The 24,503-nt window shown below is 41.6% G+C and overlaps 1 protein-coding gene across 1 annotated transcript in view; it reads right to left on the reverse strand.

Moving 5' to 3' along the window:
• Nucleotides 1-1,841: 1,841 nt before the first annotated feature.
• Nucleotides 1,842-24,503, reverse strand: part of LOC307248775 (solute carrier family 12 member 9) — a 76,716-nt gene continuing 54,054 nt past the window's right edge. The window contains exons 9-13 of the mRNA XM_080025274.1: nt 23,531-23,655; nt 11,810-12,002; nt 7,511-7,685; nt 4,377-4,523; nt 1,842-3,628 (exon numbers count right to left, since the gene is read on the reverse strand). Coding sequence (XP_079881400.1) covers nt 2,670-3,628; nt 4,377-4,523; nt 7,511-7,685; nt 11,810-12,002; nt 23,531-23,655 — 1,599 coding nt within the window. The 3' untranslated portion in view covers nt 1,842-2,669. The remainder of the gene's footprint in view (nt 3,629-4,376; nt 4,524-7,510; nt 7,686-11,809; nt 12,003-23,530; nt 23,656-24,503) is intronic.

The raw sequence follows: 24,503 nt of genomic DNA on the forward strand, positions 1-24,503 counted from the left end.
GGAACACTGTTTGAAGTTAAAAAAGCTACCCGAAAAGTTACTGTTTCACTGTTGTTGTTTACAGCAGCACGGCCCAACGTTTTGTTTACAAACATATTCTAGTCCAGGTGCCGCAAAATAATTTTGTTTACTTATCATGATATAATTATTCAATACCAAGAATTACATGTAGAGTAAAAATATTTAGTCAATTAACTGCAGGCTCTGAACATGTAAACAATTACCCCTCCCCTGAAACTGCATAGTGCACCTTTAAATAGACTAAGAGGTTTGTTTTGTCACAGTATGATCAGCAGCTTACTGAGGCTAATGTTAGCTAATGCAAGCATACTTTCCATGGGTTTCCTATTTTTTTCTCTGGTACACTATGGTTTAATATTTACCATTATCCTATGAATGCCCTTTGTTGTCACTGATGAGCAAAAGTTACATAGATTCACTAAAATCTTTACAAATACTTTGGGTAAAGGCAGAGGCAGAAGAGTTGAGCAAATATTCAAATTAATTTAGGCATTGTCAAGCAACGTGGTCATTAAAGTAAAAGCTAAAGTTACAGAGTACCTAAAATACATGTTTAAAATCAATACAATGTTGTTAATAATCACAGTAGTTATTGGTGCTGTAAACGTGTTTTGGAGAGCTGCACAACATGCGTTTTGGCAGAGGAAGGAAGAAAAGTGCATTTGGAAAGAAGAGGAATGTCTTCCTGAGTTCTCACTGAAAAAGGACTTCTGGAATAAAACTTTGAAGACTTCCAGAGTAGCACCACCGTGGCTTTTACTGTTCAACCGTTTTCAACTTCCTAAAATGGAAAAGCAGATTTCCTGCACACGACTGCTCCATGGTGTAACACGGTCCAACTTTCTGTCCCCCCCCCCACCCCCGATGGAATGAGTCCAAACTTTAACTCGCCAACTAGCAAGGCACTTTTTGATCTAAAGACATATGGAATGATCATTTTAAGGAATTTGAAAAGCAGCCCACCAATAAAACGTAAAAAAAAGAAAAAGGTCTGATTGTGTCATGCTTAAATTGCTAAAAGGTTAAACATCAAGGTGCCTTTGGGAGATTGATGGGAATGCCAGACGTACGTAAGTTGACAGCCAGGGTTAATGTGTTAAAATTTCAGGAGTTCTGTGATCCTCAAATGGCCAGGTGTGAAAAACTTTCTTCATTTCTAAAAGTATGCTGAATCTTTAGGTCTGTATTCTTCTCACCAATCTGTCTTCAGGTAGAGAGAGCAGCACCAGGGCACATCAACAGCCCTCAGCATCTGATGTCTTGTTTTCACTGAGCAGTACAGTTTGATTTGGTCCGGTATGGTTTCCTATGGAACGGTAACCCTAGACCTGGCTTCCGTTTCCACTGCCAACAGTAACCTTTACTTGTAGGGATACAGTATGCCGAACAGTGTTAGCCGTAACTACACAGTGTAGCTGTCAATACATTCAATGGAGAGGAAGAACCCAATATAGCAGGGTTTTTCAAAGTGTGAGAGAGTGAGCCCCCCCTCAGAGAACAAATTTCAGCGGAGCCCCCCCCCCCAAAAAAAAAAGTTCTAAATCCCTGTGTGTTTTGAAAGATCTTTTAATTATTTTACAAATGTAAACATATTTTTTAAAACATTCTAAAAAAAATGTGCGTTTTTAAACACATTTCTTAATACATTTTAACATCTTTATCTAAGTATGTTTTTGTTTTGTTTTGTTAAAATACATTTGAACATGTTAATCCAGTGTTTTAATCCTGCTTCCTTTAAGCATGGACTGAGTGTGTAAATTTCAATGTCATTCACACACCCAGTGTTTTTTCGCTAGTGCCTCCTATGTCCTGCTGGGGGAAAATAGTAGCCAGCAGAGAACCAGACCCTCCTAGGGGGGTCCAGGGGTATGCCACCCCGGGAGATTTTTTTTTCACCTTTTTAAAGTGAAATGCATGAATCTGGTGCACTTTGAGAGGAAAATTAAGAGGCTTAATATGAGGAATTTTGTGTGAACAAATCATTTGGAGACACTGGGTCTGATGAATTAGAAGCTATTGAAGAAAGACACATGGATATTTCATAAAATATTAATTTAAAATAAAATAAATTATGCAGGGTCCTCTGGGTTGGGCTCTTTTTCTTTAACAAGACATATTTCTCTGTAATATAATGAATGCATTCAAATGCAGTGAGAGGAACGAAGCAGAAGAACTCTTGTGCAGCTATGCAGTGATGTTAATATAAAAAACACAAACTAAAAAAATAATAATAATTAAATATATATTTTTTTCACATTCATCCGCGCCCCCCCTGCCATAGTACTTGTGGGGCGTGTTTTCAAACACGCCCCACAGTTTGAAAAACACTGCAATATAGTAAACTAGGAGCTGCATGTCGAAATTTTTCTCTAAACACAACACTTTACACTCTTGCCGAGGTGATTACACATGGTTGTTCTGTGGTATCTCTCGCACGATATGACTACCCTGTCGACCAATCAACTGACTGCAGAGTGTAGCTCCGCCCTCTTGGAGACCCTTTGTGACCGCCTGGTACCCCAACAAAAGGGTGACGGAAAAAACGGCACAGTTGCTTATTGGAAATGCGAGTAATTGTGTGCAGTACCGTACCAAACCAAACTGTACCGCTCAGTGTGAAAACGAGGCTAAAGTGAAGAGGGGAGTGTTCACAGGTCAGTGGTGATGACAGGTGTGACTCCGTGGATGAGCAGTGTGGGCCCCAGGTCCTTAGTCAGCAGCTCCAGCTGGTGCAGGTAGGTGGTGTAGCGCCGGGTGTCGGCCGGGGGGCGGGGCAAGTAGAGGAAGCGCACGGCGGGGGCAGGCTGTGCTGCTGCCAGGATCATCTTATTGACGGCTGACAGGTAGTCATCGGACAGACGCGTGGCGTTAGACGGGAAGCTGTTCACATAATCATCTTCGTTCTCCTCTTCCTCCTCTATACTGGGCTTCCTGTCTTCTTCTTCTTCGTTGGTGTCGGACGATTGCGGCTGCTTCCTGGCCCACTCGCCTTGCCGCTGCCAGTGTAGCGCCACCTGCTGGTCCCAGGGCACGGGGTAGACGTGGGCTTTGATCCTCAGATCCTTCAGCAGCAGACCCAGCTTATCCTCCGAGCCTCTCACACTGCGACCTTCCTCCACGCACAGGAAGAGACGGAGCGTGGCCTTGCGCCAGGCTCTCACCATGTTGAGGATACAGGCCAGCTGCAGCAGGAACAGGGAGCAGGTGTCCACGTAGCTGCTGGAGTCTGGACGCAGGAGATTGACTGGCCACACGTCTACATACACGGGTCCCTTAGGGGAGAGCACCTGGGCCCGGTCGAAGTCACAGAAGTATCGGGCCAGCACCACGTTCTTCAGCATCTTCATGGCGTCGGCGATGACGGCTACATACTCCCGGTGACCCAGGGCTTTGCCGTTGCCGTCCCCCTGTTCGCCCAGGTCTTGCTGCCTGTCGCTGGAGCCGCGCAGGGGGGCAAAGTGGAACATAGTGGATCCGTCCTCCAGCTCCTGCAAGTGAGCAGAAAGATCTGTGTACTGAGTGGGGGAGAGGTTGGGATCAATCAGCTTGTCCTTAGGAAGACAGTCGTCGTAGAAACCGAGGACCAGCGTGTTAGGACGCATCCCGCCTACGAGAAGAGGAGAAAAGAAAGATGAGCCAAAGATTGAGATTCTGACAATCAAATGCAAGTCTTTTCTTCAGTGTTACCATTGATTTCTTGATCTGTTAAGTGAAGGGTAGAGGAAGAGAGGATTGGGGATTTTTATCAGATGAAGAGGAGAAAGTGTGAAGAAGTCAAGTACCTGAGTGAGAACTGGTGGTGAGCCAAAGAGAGAAAGAAAGGAGAAAGAGCGGGAGAAAATAAGAGTGGTCAAAGTTAAGACATGAGTGAAGCAGGTAGACAGAAAAATAACAAGGAATGAACTACAAGTCAGGTGTCTTTAAGGTTTGGAGTGGGTGTTACTATAGGGCACAGCATGACCAGAAACATTAGTTAAGCGTTATAAGCGGGACTAAATGAAAAGTGAGATTTAAAAAAAGAAAAACGGCTGACAACAAGCTGAAATACATGAACTAAAAATTACATTGAAGAGATTTTTAGCCAAAATGACTAGAATTAGCAAATGTTTGACATCGATGCTCCTATTGGTTGCACCAATTTTGAACAGTATTGTCTAGTTGTTCTTTAAACAATAACTTTAATATATGCCAACATAAAACAATTATAAAAATGCTGTAATCATAGGAAGCAAAAACTTCACATGGTGGCTTTAATAAAGAAAATTGTACTTATAAATACAGATATCAAGGTATAGGCTTCCCAGTGTCCTCATTGCCCATCAGAGGCATTCTGTCGAGAAGACTGTGACACTGACCTAGTCCAGAGATGAAGAGGAGATGTTGGACTCCGTGACGCACAGAATCGGCCAACGTCAGGTTGACAAAAGCTTTGATGTTTAGATGATCCACCAGGGACAGCCAAGAGTCATACTGGGACTGCAGAGGGTCCGACGGTAGAGTGTCTGCGAGGGGGGGGGGGGGAGAAAAAAACAAAGATAGGAGGAGGTGAGACACGTAGCGAACACTTATATAGAGGTGTGTTAGGAGTCAAAAGAGACTGAAGGAAAAGTAAGTATGACAGTAGGGCTGTGCAAATAATTGAATCTTTGATTGCAATCGCATTTTTCGTCTTCCAACAATTATGACTCACAAGATTACAAAATATTGTTTTGGTCAACGTCAGGTCAGGACATGTTTTGATTTTACAGTTGAACTTTATTTAAAATCAAAGAAATCCACTGTTCAAAAAAAAAGACAGCTTTTTCCCAATACATTTCAAAATAAAGTTACTAAACGCATGATGTTTCCAACACCAATGTAAATATTGTGTTGAATTATCGTGATCTCAACATCAATCAAAATAATTGTGATCATGATTTTTTTTGCTTTAATGGAGCAGCCCCTATATGACTGGAATACTGGAATTAGAGCGTGACAGACATACGATACGAGATGCTGAGATGCAAGAGCAAATGACAGTGTGGACAGAATGTGAGACGGAGAGAAAGATACTGGGGGAAAAAAAACAGGCAGGCAGGTAATCAATCATTCAAGAAAAAAAAAATCAATATGTACGTAAAGCTTAATCCAAAAGCCACATCAAAGAGCTTTTCATAGCAGAGAAGTAGACCTTTAAAACTCTAAGATCACTGGTCTTCCTATATAAGAGTTCTTTGTATTTAGCTTAAGAGAATAGATAAGTAAGGGGACACATGGATGGACTTACTAGGGGGGCAATGTGGGAAGTAGCTGGGAGTCCTCAACAACAAAGCCCTCTTCAATGTAATTACGTGAATGAATAACTCCATATTTCTCTAAAAACCCAAGTGCCTCATCAGCACAAGGGCTCTTCAGCCACTAATACACATATAATTATTTTGTTTCAACACTAAAGAGGATTTGTGAAGACTTCATTCAGGGTCAGTCCCATTATCCCATCAACCCCCCCCACCCCTCCATCCCTCCCTCAACAATATCCTCAAAAGACAAAGAAAACAATCATGACCCTGCTCCTCTTAGAATCTGTTAGTGTGTGGAGAGAAAGGAGAAGCCTCTTGAGCATTGTGCGTGCAATTTGTGCCCTCGGACAAAAAAAAATCAAATAGAAGCAGAGGAGCTGATGTCATGGAGAAAGGTCTAGCATTTTTAAAAGACACGCTGAAAGATGCATTGTGAAGAAGGCAGGCATTCTTCTAATTCATGCACCAACATGTATATTTTGAAGAAAAGAAAAACTCACCCTGCTCTTGAACGATAACACTTAAGTAAAGTCACAAATACTACTACTTTTTTTCCGTTAAAGAGTGAAACAATAACAACCATTTGCTTTCACAATTCAGCAGTAATGTTGAAGCTGAAATAATAAAAAATAAAAAAAGCTTTGTCATTGCCTCCTCTAATCATCCTAATAAAGTTTGATTATCCCAAAACTATATCTCATCATCTTCCCTGATTCTTTCTGCCCATAATTATTAGTCGGGCTGTCACACTGTGCTTGTTCTGATGAGAAACGGTGCAGAGAAGTAGCTGGTCAAGTACTCCTGATGACCTGATTACGGAAAAAGAGCTCAAGGAGTTGTCCTAGTTTGCGACGCCTGCCCTGGTTTACTGTTGTTAAATTAGATTGTGTAAGCCATTGTGTTCTTTAAAAGTAGAGGTGTAATTGTTGGCTAACCAAACAATGCACAACACCTTTGATGACAAAAGGTGTTGATCTTCCTTGGATGGGAATTATTGTCGAAAAAATATGCACTGACATCAGACATCATAACGCTTTTACCTCTACCTCTATTGAACGGCACTGGTTTATTCCATTCATAATATGCTGGTTTATTCGTAAATGGCAATATTCCCATAGCTACTGCACATGGAAACACCTTATTTGGAGTATGGGGCCTTAATAAGAATATGCTGTGCAGGTAAACGTGGTCACTGTCCGGTTTCCTGATCATGTTCAACTGATTCATCACCAGGTTTTTCAAAATAAGAGTCAACTCCAACATGGCGGCTGTGTGTGTATAAAGTCAATGTACACTCAACAAAAATATAAACGCAACACTTTTGTTTTTGCTCCCATTTGTCATGAGATGGACTTATAGATCTAAAATTCATTCCAGATACACAATTGTACCATTTCTCTCAAACATTGTTCACAAATCTGTCTAAATGTGTGATAGTGAGCACTTCTGCTTTGCTGAGATAATCCATCCCACCTCACAGGTGTGCCACATCAAGATGCTGATCTGACATCATGATTAGTGCACAGGTGTGCCTTAGACTGTCCACAATAAAAGGCCACTCTGAAATGTGCATTTTTTTGCTTTATTGGGGGTCTGGGGACTCAGAACCAGTCAGTATCTGGTGTGACCACCATTTGCCTCATGCAGTGCAACACATCTTCTTCGCATAGAGTTTATCAGATTGTCAATTGTGGCCTGTGGAATGTTGGTCCACTCCTCTTCAATGGCTGTGCGAAATTGCTGGAGACGGCTTATGGTGGAGAAATGAACATTCAATGCACGAGCAACAGATCTGGTTGACATTCCTGCTGTCAGCATGCCAATTGCACGCTCCCTCAATGCTTGTGGCATCTGTGGCATTTTGCTGTGAGACAAAACTGCACATTTCAGGGTGGCCTTTTATTGTGGACAGTCTAAGGCACACCTGTGCACTAATCATGATGTCAGATCAGCATCTTGATGTGGCACACCTGTGAGGTGGGATGGATTATCTCAGCAAAGCAGAAGTGCTCACTATCACACATTTAGACAGATTTGTGAACAATGTTTGAGAGAAATGGTACAATTGTGTATCTGGAATGAATTTTAGATCTTTAAGTCCATCTCATGAAAAATGAGAAAAGTGTTGCGTTTATATTTTTGTTGAGTGTAATATACTGAGTAGCAAAGATCAACACATCACATACTAGACAGTGTGTGAGTGTCCTTACTGAGGTCTCCCAGGTGGACGTGTCCCAGCACGTAGAGGCCGCTCTTCTTGATGTCGTTGATGAAGGTGATCAGACCCACACTGCTGCGAGGGTTGGACACCATCAGCAGAATCTGAGGCCTCCAGAACTTCACATGGTCCTTCCTCACATCCAGCATCAGCAGGTACTTACGCACCTACAGGAGAGACAGGAGAGAATTGGGACAAGGGTTTTGATTAGAAAGTATGTTCATCAAATACAATACACTTTCCTGGTTTCCTTCCAGCATGTATTTTGTTTTTTAAATGACATAACGTGTAAAAATCTGGTGGTTAATAAACAAGTCCCAACAAGCCCACAGGAGTGCTTAGTGATGTTGTAAAGTGTATCTTTTGACCTGCTCCCCTTGACTACTAGCGTTTGAGCTAAACTAACCTGGATGAGCGTCCTTTGCCCTATTTCTACATCATAAATGCACACACTGTTACAAAAACGGTTTCTGTCACCCTTTCCTGAGCCGGACAGTGACTTGGCAAAAAGCTAAACATTTCAAATATTGAACTATTCCTTTAAACCAAACTGTCTCTGCAGTTGTAAGAGGACTTGTAATCCATGTCTTGAGGTGATGGGACTCTTAAAACACTCGTGGAGCAGATTATTTTGCATTACATTGGCATTTACGGCCTACAAATTTGATATAGGGCATGCCTTGGGCTTGCAAAATCACTGCAGACTTTTAATTAAGGAAATATAAAACTGGCCATATACTGTACAGTATAGACATGAACAAGTCTCACTTATATACTTAATATCGGTTTCATGTTTTTCTGATGATCGGAGACGTGTGCAGAAAGGGGAAGTATCTTTTATGGATCATTGGTGCATTATGATCTCACATGGGGTCCATGCAACAGCTTATAATAAAACCCAATAATGAATGTCACATCCACAATTATACTGTATCATCTCATATGCACCAGGAACATGGATGTGTTAAATCAACCACCTTTTAACATGAGTGTTAATAGCCCAATTTGACGTTAAGCGAGAGTTGCTGGTGCTGTGCTGTATATGTTGCATGTATAAGTGCATATTAAAGCCAACCCACATAGTCTTCTACAGATTAACTGTCATACAAGCTCAAGACCATTAGACGCTACTGTATATTCAGGTTTAGGATGAGGTTACTCATCTAAGTTAATTTCACATGTTAGTTTATTATGTGGAATTGATGGGAAGACATGGATGATAATAAAACATACCAATTAAACACTATGGGAATACTACAAATCCCTGGCTGATGCACCCACAAGGTCAATTGAGAAGCTTTGTTGGAGCTTCAGCATATTACATGTACCTTCATCAGCAGCTTGTACCTGAAGGCCATGAAACAAACTTTGAACCTCAGCTTCTAGTCCAAAATTAATTGAGAGAGGCCCTTAAATCCCAACAGTTCAAGTCAGAAAAGTAAACAGTCCACTGACTTTAGGATTAATTGAAATGCTATGTTTAAGCATGTCACATATGAGCATTTAAGTCGTTATACCAAATTAAAATGAATAACATGTATGGGGGGGGGGGCTCCATCCTATATGTATGCATGTGCTCTTATGTAGAAAAACACATTAGACCTCTAATCAAAAACCCATTATGATGGAGGAATGTGGCAGTCCCAAAGGGTTTGTTTGTTTGTTTGTACTGTATGTATCTGGGTGCACTGCATACGTGGCTGTACTTGTTTACATGCATACGTAGCACTTATGTCAATCAAGCTGTTCACATAATCGCCTATGCTTAAATGCTAGTGTGTATTTGTTTACATTAATGCGTACTATAACACAACCATCATTAGGATTCTGACAGTGTGTTGATGAGGTGGCATCAACGCACCATTATGGAAATGGCATCAAGTGGAACCAAACATTAGATTTAAACCTATACAGACCACTAGGAATGATTAACACTCACTGTATAACCTCATTGCAATTAACAACCATTAGCTCGGTGACGACACACCCGCCATGTTAACGTCTGCTGTCGACAATGTGGAGTCTAGAGCACTATGCGACTATATAGCCAATTAAAGCCATATACCTTCCTTCAATGGAAGAGTGTCGCTTTAGAGTGAATAAAAATACCGTATAATGACTTCCACTTGAAAAAATCTCAGGGTATATTTAATAGATTTAATAGGCAATCTTGGGCAAACTAAAAGAATGACACTCTAGTTGCGTTGCAGCTCCACTTAGGGATTTAGCCTGAAAAGAACCAGATAGAAATAAAAATCTTGCCTCTCTTGATTGTCTTCAGGGATACTAGTTTAGCTCCAGGTTCTGAAGCTGCCAAGTGTTAGTGTGTGTGTGTGTGTGTGTCTATACAGCCGTCATTCAAAAAAAAAAAAAAAAAAAAAGCAACCTTTTCCAACTTTATTACCATCGTAATCACCATAACTGTTTTCCGTCCAGTAATTGCCGCAGGGAAACGAACGAAAAAAAAAAGACGTCTCAGAGGCACAAAGTCCTACTGCCTCCACTCATCTAATCATCTGTCTCTCTTTATCTCTCCATTTCCCCACTGTCTTCTCATCTGTCATGCTATCATCATTTCTCTGTGGCTTCAGTCTCATCCATCACTTAAGTTTCTCAATCACTCATCCCCCTCTCCTTGCTTATATTCTGTCTCTTTCCCCCTCCCTCCCTCCCCTGTGATACCATCAGTATTTCTTGCCTCCGTTTGTCTTTTTCTGCGTACTCTTTCTTTCTCTCCTAAACACCGTTGTCGGCCGCCCGTTATCTCCCCACAGTGTGTTGTTTTGTTTGCGAGTTGTTGTTGTTTCCCGTCCCCTGCTTCAATGTCACCCAGTTGGCAGCCCGCCCGCCACACTGGCTCCTGAGACGACTGTATGTATGAGATATGTGCATGCACTCGCTCGGCCTCTCCCGCAAGGCCTATTAGTGAAATCTTATAAAGTGGACTGGGCTCCTTGCCAGGCACGGGTTGACACTTTTGCACAGTTTTAAAGAAAGGAGGCACTTTTTTAAATCAGTTAAAATGACACACAATTTATAGCCCTGGTTCTTGGCACTTGTATATTATTAGTTACATTGTTTGTTGAAGTGGCTAGGAGGAACTTTATACTTTTGCTGATTCTAGCGCCGTCTTTGAACAAAAGCGGTAGTCTTTACAACACCAGCGCCTGCTGTCTAAAACATATTTGCTAGTGTGAGCCAGCGGCCCGTGCTTTCATTTAGAAATAAAGTAAAAGAGAGACCACACTATGGGTCGCGATGATTTCATGTATTTATATTTGACTATGTAAGTTCAATAATTGTAATATGACGATGGGGAAGCAACATACACTTGGATTTAGTATCGTATCGTTCAGTTGCAAATAGTAAGGCTAATCTGATTCAGGAAAGGGGGGGGGGGGCAGTACTACCCCTTGTCACCCCTCTGACCCCGCCACTGCTGCTGTTTTGGGTTCAGAGCAGCGTTTGAGAAGGGAGAGAAGGAGGACGAGATGAATAGAACAGGATGAAAATAAGGAAGGAGGGGAAGGAGGGTGAGGAGAAAAAGCTCAATAAGTTAAGTGCTTGTAACAATGTTCTGCCTCCTGACAAGCTGCTGGCAAACACGGCCACACTCAGCCCTCCCTGCCCCTAACCCCTGCCCACAGCCTTGGCAACGGCTCCCCTCGGCAACGGGCCCTTCTGGCAACAGTGGCCCCCCCTCTCCTTGAGAGCAACAGGCTCGCCAGAGGACACAGAGAGCCAGAGGATGTAAAGCTTTCTCTGTGTGTGTGTGTTTGTGTCTGTGTGTGTGTAATAAATGTTTAGAGCTTGGCTGAGGGGAAAGATGCAGATGTGTGTGTGTCTGGCAAAGCAGATATAAATGTGATAGATAGCTTCTGTATGGATATGACAAGGCAGTATTGTGTGTGTATGTGTGGGAAAAGAGAGAATAAGGGTAAATGTGAGTTTGTCTGCTAAATGCAGGGGGGTGGCTGAGGGAGAGACAGCCGAGATCAGTCTGTCTGTGTTTGTGTTGGTGTGTGTGTATGTTTGTGTCTGCATGTCTCTATAAACCTGATAGAACGATTGCTTGGCAGAGGTGCAGGCTCTTGTAAAGCTGAGGGGGATGAGATTTTAGTTGCTCTGGTAATGACAATGCAGTGTGTTTGTGTGTGTGTGTGTGTGTGTGTGCGTCTGCGTGTATGCGTGTGCGTGTGTGCATGTGCGTGCGTCGGTACGTCTGCATGTGTGTGTGTGTGTCTGCATGTGTGCGTGCTTGCATGAGTTACGGTCACACACACACACAAACCTGGTGGAAGATGAGTGCCTGGCTGATGTATCCCCAGCTGGATGTGGGGCTGAGGTAGTGTATGAGCAGCAGCAGCAGCAGCATGAAGGCGATGCTGGCCGAGGCGTAGATGGCGTTGATCAGGAACATCATGACGGCGCAGCCCACGATGCCCAGCACGCACGTGTGCCAGGTGAACAGACGGAAGGTGGGCCTGAGAAGAAAGACAACAAAAACAACATGGAGAGGTGGTTCACTTTTACAGTTGTGCGTCTTGGTTCTTATTATAATTTCGGATGACCGTCTATGGGGGGTGTTTACATTTGGTTAACGCTACAGTCCCTCACTATTACTCCTTCCATCCTGGTGAAACTTACCCTTTCTGCCGCTAAAACTATTTGCAGCCTATAGACATACAGAAATACTCAGTTATTTTTCTACCTTGCATGACGTTACATTATGTTGATTTAATCCTGCCAATTTTTACAGTTTACAGTTGACAGTTTGCAATTTCTCCCCCAAACAACAATGTGTTGGCTCCATCGCAGACAAATAACAGTTTGATTATGGACTTCTCTCTATTCATGATGTCATTCTGAGGGAAACCTTTACCTGAAATATTAAGATTGACATTTTGTAAGCGCGCTCTCACTCCCTGAAATCTACATATATGAACTGAATGGCTTTTCTGATATTGCTCTGCAGTTTGGACCGTAATCTGACATTTACCATGTAATGAAGATGGACCTTTTAGGTGCATGTGGGTTATTATGAAACCTGCCATTTCTTTGTTTAAAGTTTGATACAGGGCTATTTGAGTGGATATGATAAAGAAGTACCTTATGTTAGCTCCTAGCTATAGTAACACCGCTGAAGAGGCACTTCCCAAATGTCAGTTTAGAGTCTAGACAGAGAGAGATTTGACGCATCATACAGGATTTCAGTAAAAAATTGAATCAAGATTTCAGAAAACGGTTATCTATCCTCTTGGACCGAAACAGGAAGATCATACTAAGTCACTAAAGCCTAGCAAAAGCAAATCCATGTTCCTTTCATTTTCACTTAAGAGTATTACTACTGCTGCCTACTGACCTTATTCCCACGCTGTCAAGGCCACTTTCAGAAAGCAATCAAAGATTACATTTTTCTCTTGTCAGATCCATAATAATCGTTAAAACGCTATGATCCCCTTCCTTCAGCTTTTTAAACAGGCCAGGAGTTTGACAGTTTGTTCTTCTTAAGATAACATTGAATGTAAAAGGTTGGAACGTCTGGGTTGACTAAGACTTGTTACTTTAGGGGTTCAAAAGACTTTCTATTATTATCAAACATTAACAGCAAAGTGTCTAAAGTTTCCCTGCGTTCCAAATCGCATACTCTTTCTTTCTTCTATTCTACATACAACATCTGACCATATAAAAAAGAATCTAGTTAGGATTCAGTAGGCATACACCTGGGACATACTTTTACTTATTTATTTTGTCATAACATTGCGCCTTGATCTTGCATCTTGCTTTTATATCCGTCGCATCCCTGTTTGTTTTTATATGGAGGCTCCGTCGATGTGACGTCACTTGCGGCTCGACTGGATTGTGGGTCAGAATCGCCCCAAATAGGATGCTGTTTTCAACACTAAAAATCTTAACCGGATGTAGTAGACATCCGGGTATTTCTAATCCTACTAAATCTGACCACAAGAATCGGGACATCCTAAATCTTTTTTCTACAATACTAAATAGTAGATAGTATGGGTATTGGAACGCTGCCTTTGTCCTGGGTTGAATGGACGTCGCCATGTTTCTGCTATCATGTATGTGCAGCAGTGCAAAGTGGAGTTGACTTAAGAAGTGTTCTGAATATTAAATAGAGACTATCAGTCCGTGGCATTATTATTGTTGCCACCACCACCACCACCCTGAAAAAGATGAGCCTATCACAGTGACACATTACGACCAAGTCTCACTAAATGAAGTATGGGCTTCTCCAGGACATGACTTTGTTGTCTGAATAGTGAAGAGCAACTCCATGTGAACCCACAGCAGCATATACAGTGTCGTGCGAAAGTTTGTGAACCCCTTGAGCCTTTTGGAATTGTATTTATTTTAACCATTATTAATTCATTTGTTTCAATACCAGTATTTTTTATATGAAATAATAGATGTTTGTTTACCAATTCAACATTTTTCTTTTCCAGAAATCAATTGTTAAAACAGTTAAAACAAATTATTTGACAAATGTTGTATGTGCAAAAGTTTGTGAACCCTAAGCTGCATTGCTTAAATCGAGCAAGGTAAACACAATCAGGTGGGCCAAATTGATTGATGAAATAGACCAATGTAATGAGAGATCTTTAGGGAAGAAATTGGGCGCCACTAGATAAAACAAAGATAAAACCTGGTCAGTTTAGGCCCACCAAACTGAACCCATACAGGTCAGAGATGCTAAAAGGGAAAGAAATCTCAGAAGATCTCAGGAATAGACTTGTGATGCTGCATATTTGTCTAGGGACAGCTATAAATTAATTAAAAAAAAGTTTGAGCTCCATCGGTCCACCGTGAGGCAAATCATCTACAAATGGAGAGCTTTACGAGTGACTAAACATCTGCCTAGAAGTGGACTTCCTTCAAAAATATCTTCAAGCGCCACAAGAAAAGTATTTTTTTAGTTAAAAGCCAACCCACACATTACATCTAGTGATTTGCAGACCTCTCTTGCAACATCTGGGACAGATGTGCATGGTTCACAATAAGAAGAAAACTCAGTCAACATGGCTTTCAAGGGAGGGTTGCTGAAGAAGCCTCTGCTCTCAAAAAAGAACAAAACTGCTTGTCACAGCTTTGCCAGAGAGCACCTGGAGATACCTGAAGTCTTATTCTGTGGACAGATTAGTCCAAAATTGATCTGTTTGGTCATAACCAAAACCGCCATGTTTGGGCAGAAACGCAACTCTGCCTACCACCAAGAGAACCTTCTCCCAAGTGAAGAATGGTGGTGGCAAATGGTCTGCAAATCTCCAGATGTAATGTGTGGGTTGGCTTTTACCTGAAAAATCCCTTTTCTTGTGGCGCTTGAGGATATTTTTGAAGGAAGTCCACTTCTAGGCAGATGTTAAGTCACTCTTAAAGCTCTCCATTTGTAGATGAATTGCCTCACGGTGGGCTGATGGAGCTCAAACTTTTTTATATACAAATGTATAGCTGTCCCCAGACAAATGTGCAGCATCAAAACTCTATTCCTGAGATCCTCTGAGATTTTTTCCCCTTTGAGCATGTCTGACCTGTATGGGTTCAGTTTGGTGGGCCTAAACTGACCTGGTTTTATCTTTGTTTTATCTAGTGGCGCCCAATTTCTTCCCTCAAGATCTCTCATTACATTGGTCTATTTCATCAATCAGTTTGGCCCACCTGATTGTATTTACCTTGCTCGATTTAAGCAATGCAGCTTAGGGTTCACAAACTTTTGCACATACAACATTTGTCAAATAATTTGTTTTATCTATTTTAACAATTGCTTTCTGGAAAAGAAAAATGTTGAATTGATAAACAAACATCTGTTATTTCATATAAAAAATACTGGTATTGAAAAAAATTAATTAATAATGGTTAAAATAAATAAAATTCCAAAAGGCTCAAGGGGTTCACAAACTTTCGCACGACACTGTATGCTGTTGGTGTTTTTGACAGTTACATAGAAATCAAATAATAATTGTGTTTTTGTTGAAGCCACTTTCATAATCATATCAATACAATACAAGCTGGGGACAACAGATACAATAAAAAAATCACTGAAATCAGTGTATGGATTAAAGCAAACTGATTTACGGTCGTCCCTACCCTTTTCTTTATGCCAATCTATATACAAATGCTGGCAATTATTTTAATCAGAGAGTCTGAGGACTACTGGGTTGTTTGGGTGGAGTGAAAAGAAGATACGAGACTATGCACATTCACTTTTTTTTAAGTAAAGAATATAAAATACAGCAATTTAATAAGAGTGAGTAAGCCATCTGGAAAATTAACACACTTTTTTTTTACCAACACTGAGGGGTTCTTTTGCTGCTACACCCATGAAAGAATTCCATTTGTCTGGGTTTCACTTGAGGGTTTCAGTGTCAAATCATGGTATAAAATCCTCCCCTTCCAGAGACAGGATTACAATTATTCAGGAAACTTTCAAAACACTTAATACCTTTTTTTGTTTTTTTTTTATTTGGAATGAAAATATTGAACGTGTACGGCACAATATAACGTGACATACACTCAAGGCAATGCAATGTGATGCACAAGGTCACTCACATGTTGTCCTTATTTTGTAGAGACTGTCTGAGTTGTTACCTCAAATTAACTTTGCTGCGTTGTTGAACAGACATTGTGTCAGTGTTGCTTCTTGTGAATAATTGGCTTTTGACTTCATGATTATTTTAAAACCCACCCCTCCTGACCCACACTATACATATAATTTTACACCGTTTGTGACTGCAGCTATCTGGCCCTGTACCATGGTGCCATACAGCAAATGTAAGTTGAATACCAATGAACAGAATGGGGTAGCAGATGTCATGTGCTCAGACAAGACTCAGGGCCAGGCAACACACACTGGCATAGAAGACATACATATACAGTACTATCCACTATAATGAGGTGCGGCTTTAATTCATTACATTGGCATGGTGATTTTAATACAACTTTTTAAATCAATACAATGCAATTGCGGCCATGGTTCCCTTATTATAAATAAAAGTAGTCGGACCACTCCCAATCACACACACGCACACACACACACACAAACAGCCATTTCCTAATGCAGCATCAAAACCAAACTCGAGTTGATGCTGTGAGAAAAGCGATTAAAGCAAACATCACATAATTAGCTGCAGACCAACTGTTGTTAGTGTTTGCGCGCATTAGCTTCAATACATAGGAATGAGTGCATTCATTGTATTTATCGCGCATATCTGTCAAAAAGTGCTTTCGTATACGTACGTGTGCCATTTAAGTGTAAATAACGTTGACGTTGGGTCCCTGGGAGCGACACAGCAGATGGAGGCACTCATATATTTGGAGGATCATGTAATTGACCCCAATTTCCCTGCAGTAACAGCAGCCGTGTGGATAAACAGCCATTAAAATTGTCCCAGCTGTAATTACACAATGTACGTAGCTCAAATGACCGGCAGGCTTCCAGCACGGATCCACTAACAGATTTAGACTATTTAAGAAGGGGGAAAACGTACACAGCAGGACAATTTAAAGTGCTAAAGTATGGAGAGGAAAGGCGGGTAGGGAGGCACCAAGAAACTTAATTAAAAGCAAGAGAAACAGAGGGGTTAAAGGGCAGAGACGGTCATGAGACAGTATTGGTCAAGTTGTCTTAATGTATAAGAGAAAGGCAAATTCAAAATACTGCTGAAAGACAGTATTTTGCCCTGATATTCAAGAGTCTTATCATGCGCAACTGAGACAGTAAAAACACCCTGTTTGTCAAAATGAATAACTGGATTTTTGAGCTAGATATCAATGGTATGCTAATGTAAACGCCTCTATGGATGGCAATGTCAGTCTGTTAGCTGGTCCCCCACTTGGACCAAGGATGAATTGTCTCAACAACTAGTTGGTACAGCATATCGGAACATTTTTAGATTCTAGCTAAATCTCCCCAAAACTATGCTGTGGTACATTTGGTACAGATATTCATGTTTCACCACCAGCATACATTGTAGCAACCCTCCAAACTCTTCACTTAGCATTATATTATGTGAGCACTTTAAGCATGTTAACATGCTGACATTAGTACTTAGCTCAAATCACCACTATGCCTCCATAAGCAATAGAATGGCTTAGTTTTTGTTGAAGCATTTTTGTTGAGTTTTGCATTCCCTACAAATGACAAACACTTACTGCAGTCGGGGTGGAGAATCCTGTGAAACGGCATTTAAACCACATGGGACACTGAGTCACTGTTGAATGTCACACTAATTAAATGAGTTAGATGGGTTAGCGGCGCTTTAAGCCTGAGTCGGGGCAGGATTCATTACAGGTTTTAAGGACTGACATTTCTGACGCGGTTAAGTTGACTCCCACCGTCTCTGCAGTGAGACTATTGAAAGGAAACAATAATAGATCACATGGACTATCATGCTGACTTATCAACCCTATATCCTATCTTCGCCCCGTGCCCACTTTTGCACTACACGTTTCCACTGTCTTTAAACTCTGCTCAATTTGTTCTTGACTTCATCACTTAGCCTCGGCGGCGGCGCCCACAATTCTCCCATCTTGTCGCTCTCTCTCTTCGTTCCATTGGAGAGTGAGCTGTAATTACGATAAAAGCTCGCCCGCAAGGCCAACCCTCCCCAACCCTTTTTTTTCTTTTGTCTCTTTGATCCCTCTCTCATCAGAAACCCAACTGTCCCTTATACAATCATCTCTCTCTCTCTCTCTCTCTCTCTCTCTCTCTCTCTCTCCCTCTTGTTCTCCAAGCGACTGATGTCACTTAGCTGACGCAGCAAAAAGCGGCCATGAAATAATCGCCTCACCAATCATGTCCTTAGAGACATTAAGAAAAAGAAACGGAGAGCGATGAAGATGGAGAACCGGCCTACAGCCAAAAATACACGTCATATTTGGGAGAGGGGGGGGGGCAGAAACTTTATGCTTATACTCCCTCTCTCACCTCCCCCCCCCCCACACACATACACAGAAGAAATGCAAGTTTCTATAAGCGAGAGGTCAGAGAGTGTACCAGACATTACGTCAGATGTCCCCACTCTGGCACAACACCAGTGGAGACACAAATGACTTTAAGAAACTACTTGGGAACTTAACACAATCACTTGATATTGGATCTGCCTGGTATAACAGTTTACCTCAATACGTGACCTGTCCTACAAACTACCTGAGCACAACTACATGATGGGATCGGTATGTTACCCGAGTGACCTACTCACAATATAATCAAGGAGTCTTGTCATGATAATGTAAGATGGTATTGCATCATGTTGTGTGTGTGTGCATGTTTTGCCCATAATCTGTCGACTATATAATCATCAACATATTTTGATACTCACACCCGGACTTAAAAAAAAAAAATGCAATCACAAGACCAAGCTGAGATACAACAAAAAATAGCTGCAGGCGATACGATATAAAGTGAGAAAAGTTGTTTAGCTATTTCCCTGATTATTATTTTGCAGTCTACAAAGCCTTGTGTAAAATGTCACTCAGGGTCACATTAATAAACATATGTTTAAAGGATTTGTAAGTAATGCATTACATTATAATTTTTGCTTCATTCAAAACATCATTTCCCCATTTGATAATGTTTTCATTCGAGCCTGATTTGTGAAGTGCTTTGTAATCATGGCTGTGTCAATATGAGCTACGGAGGCCCTGAAGTGAAATCACAACCATGAATAGGAAAACACGACGACAAATCACAAAGCACACCAACAAAAAGGAAAACACAACAACAAATCAAAAAATGGGATCCTCAGTGATTGGACAATGTCACTTCACACACTATTTCTAGCACATGCACCACTTATTTGTCACATCTTACTCATCATTGTTCAACGTCAGAAGGATGATCAATGACTCATATGTAGAGCTCCTTACGGAAACACAACAACAAAGCACATCAACATATAGTAAACCCAACAACATTGTGATTTGTTGTCATGTTTTCCTTTTTGTCGGTGTGTTTAGTGATTTGTTGTCGTGTTTCCCTATTGGCCGTTGTGCTTTGCCCTTCAGGGCCACCGTAATGAGCTCTACATAATGAAATCATTGATCATCTTTCTGACGATGAGTAAGATCATGTCACCATGACATCACTTTACAAATAAGTGGCGCAGGTGCTAGAAATAGCCACAGGCATGCGTCTTGATAATTTTCTTTATTTGCTGTTGTCGTCATTGACAGGTGTAATAACCGGCGCATACGTATGGCTTTTTACATCCGACAAAGAATAATGCGTACACAGAGTTTAATGTTTCTTTCCCCTGATCGCCAACCTAATAACCCAGCTCTGAATATGTGGTTTGAGCTGAGACAGGAACCTTTAGTTTCCAACCATAGTTAAGTCGTTATAACCCCTCCATTAACAGATAGTAAGTCACTGATAACCTACTTTCTCTCATCCATCCAGACACAGCTGATGATCCATCTGGATTTTTTATAAACCCCAATCTGTCAAATCAGTCATATTCGGATAAAGAAACTGCTAGGCAGAGGACATTATTAATGTATTTGGTGCTAATGGTTCAAATCACAGACAATCAATTTAGAGCAATAGTACAATTTCCTGCAATTTGGTACAATGAGTAGAATATTTAATTTTTTTTCTTCTTTCTGTTGAGCTGCAAATTGTTGCTACTTTTCCAGTTGTCCACTCTGACTGAAGGTCATCGCCTGAGTGGGACCGAGTTCCATGCTTTCCACAAACATCCTTTGGCATCAGTGTGGAGCGCTCAATTGGGTCCTGAATCCTGGCCAGTGACCCTGTGATACTGTGTGTGTGTGTGTGTGTGTGTGTGTGTGTGTGTGTGTGTGTGTGTGTGTGTGTGTGTGTGTGTGTGTGTGTGTGTGTGTGTGTGTGTGTGTGTGTGTGTGTGTGTGTGTGCGTGCGTGCGTGCGTGTGTGTGTGTGTGTGTGTGTTTGTGATTTCATGCATGTTTTTAAGCCACAAGTCCAAGCGGCCGTTGCCCATGCAGCCTCAACAGCTTAACACCCAGTGACCCCTGAGGAACCCTTTATACAGCTGGAGCCACCACTGATAAAGCTGCTGACAACAGAATGATATGTGGGAAAAACACACACACACACACACACACACACACACACACACACACACACACACACACACTCACTCACTCACCCAGCTTGACTTGGTTCTTAGTCACACAAACATGGTCTCCAAATTGCATACCTTCACTTGTATACTCCTTTGTGCAAACACCCGCTCACACACACACACAAACACTAATACAAACACACTTAACGAGCCAACATCTTTTTCCGCTACATCATAATTTCAACCCCCTCCCTCCCTCACACACACACACACACACACACACACACACACAACAGCAAATTTAAGGGAAAGAGAAATATTTCTGCTAAATTAGTTATGCTAATTACAGAGCAGTTCTCAGGGGGAGAGACGGCGCTAAATGGCACTTTTTTTGTGTGCCTCGAAAGAGACGTGGGAGAGAGCCAGACAGCAAGCGGAGAGCAAAAAAAAAGAAGAAAAAAAATCAACCAATAAACACAGCGTTACATTTCTTTTCCGAGTGACAAAGCAACAACTAACTAAGAGATTGAACAACTCGGGGGAAGGAGGCTGAAAGCATGTGGTCGGGCCCAGCCTTATCCGCCTTATCAGCTCCGAGGGCCCGGGTCCCTCAGTCGACAGGGAGAGAGAAGAGGGAGATCAACGGTAGGAAAAAAAAGTTTAGCCCCAAAACTTTGTGTCCTGTCGCCCTTTGCCAGCGGTCACTGAGTGATAAGGAGGCATGGGCAGATAGCACGCACTGCACTGGACATGGAAGGCACCAGAGGAAACACTGGGCACACAGCTCGATGTAAAGAACATTTACTAATCTCTCACGCTCACTCTTAAACCATCCTCAATGCACTTAAAACTATACAGTAGGCACCGTTTACTGATGTTGACAGTGCCCTCTTGTGGCAGGTTGAAGTGGTGCATTTTAACACTCGTACAAATGTGTAACTTGACAAAATAAAGCTCGTAAAACATAATTTTCCAAATGGCTAGGTGGTAGGTATAGCATGACAGAGACAGCCACCTCTTTTCCTTTCAATGGCTATTAGCTGTTTGTGCTGGCATATACTGTACACAGTTGATTCAGAGCAGACAAGATAATGTTGAACTATATTTAGGAACCTCTGTCGTTGCCGTAACAGGTCACACATACCTAGGCAGCCATGAATATACTTGGATGAGACACCAAAGTGTAGCCTGTGTGTGGGAAACACTAAAGTTGATCGGCAGACATTTATGCTGAATAGCTAGTGAGTCAACAACATAGAAACCCCAAATAGTAACTATAGTTGAAATGATGTATTTCTTTGCCTCAATCAAGCATTCTCATCATCATCATCATCATTGACATCATACTGTATATCAACTGGGACCTGCAGGAGGACATGTTCAAAACATGCCGTCAAGTCACATTTGCCTCTGGATATACTTTTAATGTTCAATTATACAAAATCTACTTGTAAGACAAAATCGCTTAATGATTGGGGGTTAATGTACAGTATTAGTAGATATTTGCAAATAACCTTGAATTTCAAATGAAATATATGCTATGAGGCTCATTAAAAGACGAAACACGAGAGTAAAGCTCTTTACATTTCTCCAGAGCTCATGACGGAAATACTTTTAAAATGCAGTTGCATTGCAGTTTGGTTTTTCAAGTATTATTATTCAAGCGCATTTCCGAGGGTATTGTTCCATGTGTCACCTACCCTACAATGTGACAGGAGACTTAGTACTCACATAATCTCTGTTCTCTTTTTTAAACGAACCATACATAAATAGCATCAGTTGCAGGTGAGAAAAACAGGGGTTTGTGTAAGTTCTCCATGCATGTGAAAGCCTCGAAGAGAGAGATTCGATCCCCAAACTGCTCCAATGGAGTATGCAACTATAAATTCAATCCACTAACGTCATCCTACCACATATTTACAAGTCAAACAGCTGAATTGAATCCCTTTGCGCCGCGAGTCAATATCACAGGAAGACTTCATTGATTTCAGAATTACATCTCAACCCCTTTGTTTTCCGGATGTACAATATATCTATACTCCTTTACTGCCGTATCGTTATTTCAACTTGACTGTGTCCTTGATGTTGGCAGCTCGAAATGTTATTGCATGTGTTACGACTTATTCCCAAAAATCACTGCAAAAGGTATATATATAACACCAAATGCACCGCTGGAGGCAACCTGTCATAACAAAGGAAGTGATACATGGTGTTTTAACAGCTTCACTCCTCCATAACAAATAAAAACAGCAGCAGTCATCATGTTCACTATGTATTTCACAGTCGGCGGAGAAAGTTTAATCAAGGACAGTATGTCTTTAGAAGAAAAAAACTAACAATAGAGGCTATTGGATTGGGAGATGTACAGGAAAATGTGGAGCATCTCATAAAAAAAGGGTTAGAGAGTGAATCAAATGCCAAACTCTGGCCATGTTTAGTGTCATGATGTAATCATCCAGGTACATATACACTATATATATACGCTGCGCTCTGGTGATGCTGCTGTTGTGTGAAAATGGCTTCAGTGAGCTTTTATAAATCAGGATCATTGCAAGTGTCTCAGGAACACAAACAACACAGAGAAACACACACACACACACACACACACACACACACTGATGCACATACACAACATTGTACATTTTAATCCCTAAGCATCTCTATTCGCCGTTACTTGAGCACCCAACCCAGGCCGCTTTGCCCTCCTACAAAAGCAAACACACACAAACTCCCCCGTTTTATTATCGGTCCCTCTCCAATATGGGGGGCTATAAGCAGTGGCCAGTTTTATGTCTTTTAATTAGTACTCTGTCGCCATGGCAGCATCCAGCTGGCCAAAAAAACAACAACCACCTCCTGACACACACACATGGATAAACAATGGCAGAGGTAGGAAATAAAGAGGGCAGGTGACAGGTGAACTGTGTGTAAGGCAGTCTGGTGTGTTGGTACCTGAAATTAGGTGCAGAGGCCCATTCCAGGGCAAGGCAGGCCAAGTCCACAGCCGCGTACACCAACAGGAAGAAGATGGTCACAATGCTGGCAATGGTGTTGAGCTTCCCCGAGAACAGCACCAGCTAGAAAACAGACAGAACCAAACAAAGGGAGAGGGAGAGAAGAGGGAGAGAGGAAATGCATTTTAATACCTTTTCCGTATGACAATTTCCAGGCACAAGACATTATTCTACTAGCGATTCATGGGAATTTGCCAACTGTGGCATTTTGCCAAATTCTTTCCAGACAACCCAATCCTAACCATTGATAATCAACTGTAGAAATCCAGGTTTCTAATTGTTTGTGCAAATGAAAATGTATTATATGTATATATGGTATCAAAATAAATGGAAATTCCACACATAGGGACTTTTAATTAAACTGTTATCGAGGGCAGTCAAGGATCCCCAGATTATTGAGTTATTACCATTATGGTCCCAAAAAACCACAGAATATGTTGCTGTTGTCAGATATGCTAATTTGTCTGCACTGCAGTTAGGATAGATTTGGCCAACCAGAGTAAGACTGCTGGCGGTCCCGGGGCTCCACTTTGAGAACCACTGATTGAGGCTAACATTCACTTTTAATTAAGATGGTATCCAGGGCTGCTGCATGCAGTCAACTATGCACAGCTTCAGCAGCTACGTGACAACACAGTCAAGTCGAGTTACATTTAAAATCTCTGGGCCAGATTTGGAAGAAGAGTCCAACACTTTATAATTCTGACAGCACAGGAATGTAAGAGATGTAGCATCTCTCTCTGACTGGGGACGAGTATTAGGCAACTTTTAATAGAGGAGGAACATGATGACCCCCATTATAAGTACTGCACCCTGCCTTGTTCTCTGACATCAGACTGTAAGAACAGGGCTGTGTGTTACCACAGATGTGAAAAGCCAAGAATAAAAGCAGTGAAAGCTGCCTTCCACTG

This window comes from Ammodytes marinus, assembly GCF_949987685.1.
Source record: "Ammodytes marinus genome assembly, chromosome: 3".
NCBI lineage: Eukaryota > Metazoa > Chordata > Actinopteri > Uranoscopiformes > Ammodytidae > Ammodytes > Ammodytes marinus.